This window comes from Helobdella robusta (genome assembly GCF_000326865.2).
Source record: "Helobdella robusta unplaced genomic scaffold HELROscaffold_25, whole genome shotgun sequence".
NCBI lineage: Eukaryota > Metazoa > Annelida > Clitellata > Rhynchobdellida > Glossiphoniidae > Helobdella > Helobdella robusta.
Window position 1 is genome coordinate 85059 of NW_008704310.1, and position 11979 is coordinate 97037.

General features: G+C 34.4%; 1 protein-coding gene across 1 annotated transcript; it reads right to left on the minus strand.

Annotated features, from left to right (window-relative positions):
* Positions 1-1056: 1056 nt before the first annotated feature.
* On the minus strand, positions 1057-11692 carry HELRODRAFT_79448 (hypothetical protein; the record flags this gene model as incomplete). Its single annotated transcript, XM_009019537.1, has 15 exons — positions 1057-1244; positions 1561-1674; positions 3933-4049; positions 4165-4284; positions 4613-4732; positions 5199-5318; positions 5512-5628; positions 7969-8082; positions 8270-8383; positions 8533-8664; positions 8890-9006; positions 9416-9517; positions 10356-10462; positions 10841-10975; positions 11580-11692. Coding segments are annotated over 15 exons (1830 nt in total), but the record flags the coding sequence as incomplete, so codon positions are not given.
* Positions 11693-11979: the final 287 nt, after the last annotated feature.

An 11979-nucleotide genomic window follows, 5' to 3' on the forward strand; every position in this document is an offset into this window, starting at 1 on the left:
GCTTCGTTCTTTAAAAAAATATTAAATAAGATGACTTATATCAATAAATAAACTGGAAATCATTTTTTTTCACGTTAATAATTTCAAAATGATTCAAATAATGTTTAAAATCGAAAATGTCGACTAAATAAAATCATATCCAGAACTCACCGACAATAATCAGAATGGTGTCTGGAACGGCCAGCAGATAGCCCATGTTGTTGTACACCTCACACGTGTAAGCTCCTTCATCCTCCAGCGAGGCCACCTCTATAACTATCGTCCCAACACTTACAATTGAATGTCCGTCCTTTGAGGGTTCATACCTGACGTGCTCCCTGACGCGGGGGTCGTTGCGAACATGACCCCAGTTCAGTCTCCACGATATGAAGGGTGCTGGCACGCCCACCGCTCGACATTCTATTTCTACTCGGCCAGCCAAGTTTACTCGCTTCTGACTGGGCGGTGGTGCAACTACGTGAGGAGGGGCTGTTGGAAAATTTGAAAAAGAGAAGAACATTTGACAAACAGTTAAACATGTGAACATGTAAAACACGTGAACAGGTCAAACACGAGAACAGGTCAAAAAATTATCATTTTACACCCCATTGCCACAAACACCAGTGTGTGTAATTTGCCTCCCGACTTGCAAAATATAAACCTCACAACAACACCACACAACATAAAGTAACGTTCACATAGAACAAAAAGTTCGTACTGCATCCGTGCTCATCCGATCCGTCGTTACAGTCGACTGAACGGTCGCACTGGTATCCAAGCGGCATGCATTGCTGGCCCGACCTGCACGTAAACTCCCAGGAGTGGCACTTCGTTCGGGAAGCCATGGAGAATGGAAGAGGGGATCGCAGGGGTTGGCCTGGTTATTTTCGATGGATTTTGTAATGAAAGTATTACATTTTTAATTAAATTGATGAGTCGTATTAGTTATGTTACTGCCTCAATAAGTTTTGAAGGTTTTTCAAAACTGATAAACTGCAAGTTGTTTTAAACCAAAAATTTTGCAACAATTTTAATAACCTCAATATTCAAATTAATGCAATTTGTTACTTGCAAATTTCAAAATAACTTCACGACTACGCAGGACCATTCACTCATCCAACAAACTCCTCCCAACAACTTTTCCATTAGCAAACCTTCGCAGTTCAACTCGTCCGATTGATCTGCACACTCCCTCTCTCCATCGCAGAGCCACATCTTCGAGATGCACGAACCATCGTCGCACTCAAACTGGTTTGGCTCGCAGGCTCTCCTTTCTACGGGTTCAACGGCGAAACTTTAAATCAATTTCTTTCAGTTTCTTGATGTGTGACTCAGTGACAAAATAATTGCTCGTGAAATAAAAAATATGACTCAATAAAAACTGGACTTTAATTTTTGTGTCTGTTCTGTTGTAATAACTTTGAAGAACATGAGTGATAAAGCTTAAAATCAATTGATGAATTTATTTTATCCAAACATCTTAAATGTGTTTTCCAAATTTGCGACAATAATTTCCTTATAATCGTAAAGCAAACTTGTTGGATAAATACTTCAATGTTAACAAACACTCACCTGTTGGACAAGATTTTTCATCAGACCTATCGAGGCAATCGAAGGAGCCATCACACTTGTACGAAATGTCGATGCAACGTCCATCCTGGCACCTGAACTGATTGGGCTGGCATTGGGGTCTGCCTCGTTGGCCCTTCGTCGTCATCTTGCCGGTTTCTAAGTCGTGTTGTTTTATTTCCGAAAATTTATTTAATGTTGAAGAAACAACTTTTTTCAATTATTCGACATCATTCTTTTATTTTGGAACAATCTATAACTTGAAAAATGTCTAGTATATTAATTAATTAACAATTTTTAATAAACGGTTGGACCAGTCTAAAGCCCAGTAAAACAAGCAAACTAACATAACAGAAACAAAACACACACAAGCAGACGTACCGATGTTTTCAACCACCAATCTGGCCTTAGCCACAGGAAGGTCAGTCCCAGTGCAGAAGTACTCATCGGTGTTTTGAACATCCACATTCGTTATACTGAGTCGATGGCCGTATGCCACGGCGTTCCATGGCAGTTTCTACGCGAGTAAATTTCTTTATATTTCCAAATTAGCTAATCGCATCGATGTAATAATTGTTTAATTGTATTTTCAACTAAAAATGCGTAGTCTCTATTTTAATTATTATAGCAGAAGTAAGATATTGATTGATATGCTATGGTAACAGAAATATTAATTATAACATTTATATGGAAATAAATGATTGAAATGAATGAATGAATGAATGAATGAATGAATGAATGAATGAATGAATGAATGAATGAATGAATGAATGAATAAATGAAGGAACGAACGAACGAACGAACGAACGAGCGAACGAACGATTAATTAAATAATGAACGTGATCACACCTGTTGTGAGTTGTACCAGGTGATCTGGACGCTGGCACCAGAGGGCAGACCTCGCACGACACATTCGAAGACAACCGACATACCGGATCGAATTTGAATGAACGACGGATGTACGGATAGCTCTATCGTTCGTTACGTAAGAGTTGAAGAGAGTACAATTATTTTATTATTATTATTCTCTTATATTTTTGTTTATATTTTTATTTTTGTTTGATCTTTATGTATGAACAGAACATATTAACATATATTCATGGACATTGTTTATGTGTTAAAATTTTATTGTTAATTTTGTGTCGCGGACATAGGAACATTTTGTCTTCGCCCATGTTTTTTTCATAATAATAATAATAATAAATGGCATGAAGGTATGGAGTAAATTTTGTTAATTAAGATTTAAGAGTTGTTGTGAGTAAAATAAGTGGCATAGAGGTATAAAATTAATTGCCACATTTACACAGAGGTAAATTGGCACATAAATGCACATTGACATAATACCAGTGTCAGTAACACATCAAATTAATATAACCTCAAACGAATTTTCCTTTTAGAGATAATTATCAAATAATTACAATAATATTTTTTCCATAGAGCCAGACTCGTTCCATATTTTTGAACAAACGTGACAAATGAGTGATTCGTAAATTAATTACGGCGAAGATTATTTCATCGGCTGTCTTATTAAAAACTGACCGTGAGAATTAGTTGTAGAAAAAACAAATTGGTTTGGCCAATAAACACGGACAAAATATTTTTCACTGAAAAATTTTGGAACGACATGTAGACACTTATTTATAATTAACTACATGATTTGGTTTGGTGGAATTTCTCGTTAAATGAGTCTAATAGAAAACAAGTAAAATTGGGTCGTTAACATGTTAATGAGTTGTTAATGTATCATCATTATTTGCAATTTATAAGAGCAAATATTATTAATATCAACAAAAAATCACAAAAGAATGAATAATAATAATTAAACAGCGATTTATTAAGCATCAAGCGCAAAAAGCCTGTATCTTCAAGCAAGAAAACTTTGAGATGTGTTTTAAACATGGAAAGATTTACTGCTTTGAAGTTTAGGTGGCAGATTATTCGAAACCTGTAGAACGTCATGCCGAAATCCACAATTTGAAAATTTCGATTTAGTCGCTGGAATATTTGTGACGTATAAAAATGAAAATCAAAATCTTACTTGGGGGGCAGTTGATTTCATCGAGCTGATTGCTACAGTCAAAATATCCATCGCAGCGCCTCATGTGGTCAATGCACTGACCACCACCATCAACACCGCAGTCGAATTCAGTTGATTGACAGTAGTAAGAAGGTGGTGGGATTGGAGGTTGGTCTGGTGGTGCTGAGAAACATAAATTTAAGACTAAATATTTAATTCCTTTTTAAACAAATAAAATATTATTTTTTTCTTCAAATTTCAAAAAGTGTTTTCAACTTTGATGTAGAAACTGATAACAAAAATTATTTTACAACTTCATACTTTTCAAACACGAGTTTAAAGAAAGAAGTGTTAGTTCAATCCCAACCAGTGCACTCCAGTTCATCTTGGTAGTCAGAACAATCAGGCACTCCATCACATCTTCGTTGTTCCTCCACGCATGTGCCGTCAACAACACAGAGAAACTTGCCAGATTGGCAGGCTGCTAGTTGAAAGTCAACAGAAAAACGGGATTTTAATAATTTTGAGAAAAATTTAAGTAGAAATTTATTTTTTAGCGATGGCATTTAACTTTGAAAGCAGTGAAACTTCGTCATAACCTATTGGACAGCCAGACTCATCAGCCTGGTTGTAGCAGTCAGCATGTCCATCACAGCGTCGAATGTTGTCGATGCAGTAGCCCCCACCACAGTCAAATTCGTGGGGTGGACATTGGTAGGCTGGTGGCTGGGGAGGGAGTGGGACTACACAGGTTCGGCGTGGAAAAACAAAAACAATTTCAGTTTCGAATGAAAATTCAGAAAAACTTTGAATTGTTTGAACTGTCGTTTTGTTTGCTTGAAAGTTTATTAATCTAAGCCACGTATTAACTAAAATTATATTGTCCACCAAACCCAGAACTTAATTTCAACGCTATGTTTCTAAAAGCTTAACAGCATTCGCTTATTTTTTTCAATTGTGAAGTGAGTAAAATCAAGGAGCTCATTTTATAATTTGAATGTTTTTAACTAAAATGACATCATAAAAATGAAATACAACAATCTAAACCTGCAGGGCATCCAGCCTCATCAAGTTGATTGTAGCAATCATGATATCCATCACAACGTCGAATGTGGTCGATGCACTGACCGCCACCACAATCAAATTCATTTGGTGGACATTGGTACGCTGGTGATTTGACTGGGGGAACTGATGTAAATATGAAAAATTATATTAATACAAAACTAAACATTGTATTTTGATTTAAAAATCTTGGAAAATTAACTCGAATCGAATATCGCAAATTTGCTATGCAACTTTTGTCGAGTCTAAAAGCCGTATTTAGAAAGACAAAGAAGTGACCTCTACAAAAATGAACGTAAAATTATGTTTGACTGTGAGGAAAAATTTAATTAATTAATTCCTTGCTGCGCCTGGACATTTACACTTTTAAATCCAACCCTGCCATGAGTCATCCTACTAAATTTTATTTATTAACACGTAACTAGACGAAGCGCTGACGCATCTTTGCCAGTTAAGATTTATAAAAATACGTTCTTAACTGAAAATGAACGACAGATATGGATTTTAATATTATTAATTTCTTTGAATAAAACTTTAATTCATTTAAATTCAAATTTAAAAATAACAAAACCTTGTGTGCAATCAAATTCATCAAGTTGGTTGTAGCAATCGGGACGCCCATCACAACGGCGCATGTGGTCAATGCACTGACCCCCACCACAATCAAATTCATGTGGTGGACATTGGTAGGCTGCTGGCTCATCGGGTGGAGCTTAAAGCATTTGTGTTGAGACAACATTTAGATTCGGGTTTTTTTTATCTTCTGATTTAATTTTACATAAGATAAACATTTATAAAAAATCATTTCATTAGTCTGCAGAACGTTTCATGTTTACTTTATTCTCAAAATAATAGATGAAAAACTAATCTAGATAGAAACTAACCCGAGCACTCCTGTTCATCTTCCCGATCTGAGCAGTCGGTTACTCCATCGCATCTTTTCCGTCCATCGATGCAGGCGGCATCCCTCCTGCAGAGGAACTCTTCTGCTCGGCAGACTGCTGCTGAATTATTAATCAACTCATCAGATGATGAGTCAAAATTTGAAACAACGTTACTTGCAACATTATTCATAAAACGCTTGGAAAAACTACATTTTGTCCAGTTCTTTATTAGACAGTCTTAGAAACGTCGGTTCATAAAATATTGACAAAAGTTGAGAAAATTTGAAAAACTTGTATTATATATATTAAAAAAGGAACATATATGTGAAAGACTTTTTTTTCCATACTGTTACACGCATATAAAATTCTGATAATGAAGAGAATAGAGAAATCAAAAAATTAATTAAAATTTCTTATTACATGATTAAAATATCTAGACTAATTTAACAAGTTCGATTTTAATAAACCTATTTTTTCACAACGAATACAACGAATTACTTAACATAAAAGGAATTTACCAATAAATAATTCAATTAAATGTAGTTCAGTATTTTAAGCTATAGTAGCAAAAAATTAATCCAACAGGGACCTGCAGGACATCCTGTCTCATCAAGCTGGTTGTAGCAATCCGGATGTCCATCACAACGTCGCACGTGGTCGATGCACTGACCACCACCACAATCAAATTCATGCGGTGGGCATTGGTAAGTTGGTGGTAGGATAGGGAGAGGTACTGTTTTTGTGTCAAGTGAATTAAACTACAAGTTGATTGTAAGATTGTGAAAAATAAAAATTTTAATTCTTCTATTGAGTTTTTTGAACATATTATATCTGATAATAAAAAAATAACTAGTTAGTTTTAATTTTTTCCACATTTTAAAACCCTTCATTATTGTTACGTAAAAGTTATTATTAACATTCAAATGCCGGCCGACTTAGAAACGAGCGTCGGAGTATACATATACGACACACACACACACACACACACACACACACACACAAACAACATACACACACCTTTAGGCCGGCAGACATAACACTAATGTGTTTTGTAACCATACCTCATAACAGTTTGAGGTGTTTTTATTAAAACGCAAACTTTAAAAGCTGACTCGAACTACAAAATTTGTTAAAATAAAATCAAAATTCTTATCTTTAAATAGATTTATTTAAAATAAAATTAGTTTAAAAATTGTTTGACACCTGGGGAACAATTATTCAACTTTGATTTTAAAAAATTTACCGTTTATTTTTATCGTCTTAACTTTCACTTCGAAATGTTAATTTAACGCTTTGTTAAGTAAATAAGATAGTCTAAATTTCAAATTTTTGTCTGTCAGAAGAATTTTTGCTAAAATACCATTCAGAAAAAATGTTTAAACGGAAGAACGTCTAATTAATTAATTTTTTGGCTGGTTTTTATAAAGAAAATCAATTTTTGAAAAATTACTTATTTACTTTTAATCATTTTGTGCCATAAATTTGACATCTTACAGTTTTATCCATATAATTCCTACACTGGCCCTCAAACGCATCCTTGCACGTTTTTAAAGTTTGGTTTCTCTTTTGTTTCTATAAACAAAACTATATTCATTAAACTCATCAAATTTTATAATTTTTATAGTTCATTAATAAATATTTTTTCCTTAATTTTATACATTTTAATTAATTTTTAATTGATTTATTTCATGCATAGCATATTTTTTCTGTTGTTTGTATATGAAAACTGATTTGAGGACATCTTGCTTGACAGACATTCCCTGGTTTTATCATACTTATCTCGAATGCAGTTAAACCGACCAACATAGTAACACTTTAACCTTCAACTGTTAAATTATAACTGCATGGATCCTCATTGTGTGATTGTGAAATGTTGAAAAAAAGAATGGTGCCAATAAATGAAAAATAGCAACTAGAATGATTAAGGACGAAAGAATCAAGAAGTCGGAGACCAACCGAAGCACTCCTGTTCATCTTCATAATCTGAACAGTCGGGTACTCCATCGCATCTTCTTCGTTCATCGATGCACGTAGCATCCCTCCTGCATCTAAACTCATTTTCTCGGCAGGCTGCTGATTCGGTTACGGAAAAAGATGAGTTTGTAAAATAAAAATTAAACAAATCACTTATGGTCAACCTACATTATATAATCATGAAAATATATATTTATATTATATATATATATTTATATACGTGATATAGGAGCGGTTTTATTTCACTTTCCACAACTTACAATAAACATGCATACTTACCATTGCAAAACATCGTCACTCAAACTTATTTATTGGTTAGTCGGGGAGGGATTTTTTGTATTCCATGCCTGACACGACTCAATACACAATAAGTGTTGTCTATAATGGGCCAACTCGCCAATCAAAAAAGTTGGCAGCCATTTGAACGAATAGATAGAATTTAAAATTAGCTAAATAAAATATCAAAATATAAACCTGTTGGACAGTTAGTTTCATCAGCCTGATTGTGACAATCAGGATATCCGTTACAACGTTGCTCGTAATCAACGCACTGACCACCACCACCACAGTCAAATTTATGTGGTGGACATTGGTAGTCTGGTGGCCGGACTGGTGGAATTTTAAAATGGCTAACAAGTTAATAACGTCAATGAATGGTGTTCTTTAATTTTTCATGCTTACAGATTTAGTCTCGTGGAAAATAAGTAAGTTAATAAAAATTCACGCATCAAATTAAACTGAGACATGTTTGTGACCGATTGGCTAAAAATAGTTTTCCACCAACCAGCACATCCCTCCTCATCTTGATTATCCGAGCAGTCAGACACTCCATCACATTTCTTCCGTTCATCTAAGCATGTCCCGTCAGCCACACACATGAACTCGCTCAATTGGCAGGCTGTTTGTCATTAAGACAAACATTTTTCAATAACTGAGTAACTTGAACTTAAACTCAATGCAACGAATAATGTAAACAAACATTGTTCATGAGTTGATACAATATTTAATTTTCTATCACCATAATTCGTTTTCTATATATTTAGTTACCGTTTGGACAGCTGGATTCATCAAGTTGGTTGTAGCAATCGAGACGCCCATCACAACGACGCGTGTGGTCGATACACTGACCACCACCACAATCAAACTCATTGAGTGAACATTGATAGGCAGGCGGTAGTGCTGATGGAAGAAGAGCAGACGTGTGGATTTTGTTTAACGTTGAAAAGTTTTTTTAGAAAGTCATTTAACGTAACCGTGCACAGAATATTTTCCCATATGAAAAAACTTCATACCGTTAGGCTTCAAAGAAATATTTGAATTCGTTACCATTGCGGCGTGAAAACCTTTCAATACTCAGTGCTTAATGGAAAAAATTATATCAAACTTCAAAAATGAAGAACTGACCGGGACACTGTTGTTCGTCTTCATAATCTGAACAATCAGGGACTCCATCACATTTCTTCCGCTCGTCTATGCACACGTCATCCTTCGTACATCGAAATTCGTACGCCTGGCAAGCCGCTGTTTTTGTACGTCATTAAATTGTAAATGCCTAATTGGGTAATTATTTCACTTAGCTGCATTACATCTGCATATAAGATTTAAGTCAGACAAAATAGGGTTTCTATTTTAGTCTAATTTAATACTTTAATCTTAAAAACACCAATTCAAGCTTCAAGTATGACAAGTTAATTGTAACATTTGTTTTTGAAGCAACAACACGGTTGCGAACTAAACTTAACTATTCGAACAGTTTTTCAGATGTGAACGACTTGTGAGGCATCACATATATCATACAGAATATTATGACCGTGTATGCATTTCTAAAATTGTGTTTTTTGACGGCGAAAAGGTAATTACTCAAATTAAGTACGATCGAAATGTTGAATTAAACATTTATTAACGACTGCAAACAAAAGCAGCAACAGACCGCAGTTGGTCTCGTCACTGCCATCGTAACAATCGGGTCTGCCGTCACACCTCCAATCCACGTGGATGCACTTCTGCTGGTCCGCACACCTCCACTCCTCTGCTTGGCAACCTACGTGGTTAGGGTTTGCTTCATCATTTCAGTGCTATCATTCGTATCTCATTTCGTTTATTATGCTTGCCACTGGCTGTTTTCATGATAATCATAAAAGTTTTTTTAAAAGTTATCCGAAACTAATTGAAAAATGTTTTTAAAGATTGTCAAAGCAAAAAAGATCCACAAATTAATAAAAAAATTTAATAAATTCAAAACTGCCTAATTTAACCGAATTCACAAATAAACATTTCTAAATTTATTTGAGTAGTAACTCAAGTTTGACCAGAAAATTTTAAATGAAATAATCGCAAATAATAATTTGAAGTACTGTATCTGGTGGTTCGCCTGGCGACCCTCGTCGTGTGCAGGGAGGGTTTCTTGGTGGGGACATGGATGTCTGAGGTTTTTGTTTTGTGAATGAACGTAAGAATCGATTAATAAAATCGGGCACTGAATTTATAACTTAAGTACCTAAAACATTTTGCGAGCAAGATACTAAATCTTAACTTGTAATATAATGATCAGACGTGTTATACAAAAGTGAATAAAACATTAACAGTTAAACACTGAAAACAAGAGAGCGGAATGTTATTAAACAACGTTAGCAAAATTTAATAGCAGTAAAATTTAAAATTGAGGTGAAGTTAGTCGATATGCCTCATATAAATTTTTGACATTTCCAGCTACCAGTTTATCAACAGGTATAAATATAGAGATGGTATATAGATGTCGTGTCGGTATATACATATTTGTAGGATGTATCGTTGATATAATGTTCATATTTAACTTTTAGATAAAAAATATTAGTTAGAACTACAAACAGTTTATAAGTTACAAATCTTACTAGTTTTATCGCAGTTGAGTTCATCGGATCCATCGAGACAGTTGTATGAGCCATCACAGATCAGCTTCAGCTCAACACACCGACCATCACCACACTCAAAATCGTTTCTGCATTTCTTTTTCGAATGAGGATTTTTTGTTGATGTTGTTGGCCTGGCTGCAAGTTTGTTACATTTTGGAAAATCGATTAGCTTCATAAAATAGTTTGCATTATCATTATTAAAAGAACTAAAAGCTGAAAGAATTGAAAATTATTTTAGCACTAGGAAAGGTGGAAGGCTTATTTTTTATCACAAAACGTTGTCAATGTGAGTAAGGTTACATAAATTGAAATTACGGTTTCATCGTTGCATAATAATTTATTAATAATGATAAAAATAAATCCTATTCAGATGCCCCCTTTCTAATTAAGTTAATAATTTTGTAAATAGTGTTTTATGCTTCATATTAAGTGTAAAAGTACCGTGAACCGAACGTAAACAAGACGTGAAGAAACCTGTCTTGAGGCAGTTGAGTTCATCAGATCCGTCGGCACAATCATACTTTCCATCACACTGCTGACGCTTCCTGATGCACTGACCAGTGATGCATTTGAATCCATTTCTGCAGCGTTTGCTCTCTCTGACCAGTTTTGATGATGAAGGAGATGGTGATGTTGTTCCTGGTGTCCTTGGCAATGATAACGTTGTTTTTGTTGTTGTTGTTGGAGTCAAAGTTGTTTTATGAGATTTGGTTGTTTTTGGAGATGGCTTTTTCTTCGTGTATTTTTTCTTCTTAGTTGTTGTTGAAACAACTGGAGATGGAGTGGCTGTGAGTTTTTTTGCAGTTTGTGTTGTCGCTGGTGTCGTTTTTGTTGTTGTTGTTTTCGTCGTCGTTTTCGTTGTTGTCGTCGGTGTAGTTGTTGTTGAATGAAATGTTGTTGGAAGAGTTGTTCCACGTTTCGGCTTTGGAGTTGTGGATGTTTTCGCAATTATCGGTACCGACCAAGTTGTTGCTGGAGTATTTGTTGGATATTTCGTAGCAGTCGACACAGTTTTATTTGGCGCTAGTTTTTAAATTCAATTATTTTGGAATTATTTCAAATTCAATTGTAAGAATTTAAATTGGGAAAATTTTTTTGTTTAAAATTTTGTATAACATTGAATAATTTCTGCGTTTCGTTGAACGACCATTAATTTCAGAAATTAATCAATTAATTAATTAATTAATCATTCAATCAATTAACTGACAGCAGTCCATTTCGTCCGAATTATCATAGCAATCGTCCTTGCCATCACACTGCAACTCTTTCAAGATGCACCACTTGTTCAGGCATTTGAATTGGTGGCTCTCACAATCTATTAATTTTATTATTATCGTTTTTTTTATATTATTGTTGTTATTATTATTATTGTTGTTTTTAAACGTTACAAATAAATGAACAAATCATTTGATCTGCATCAAACTTTTGAAATTAAAAATTCATTCTTTAGGTAGAATTAAATGTTTTATGTTGTATCGATCATCATCATTATCCTCACTTTTTTTTGTTAAAGATAAGTAGTTTCATTCAAACAAAACATTCCAACAAACAACTTTGTTAGAAACACAAACAATACTTACAATGCAAAAAAGTATGTTTCGAA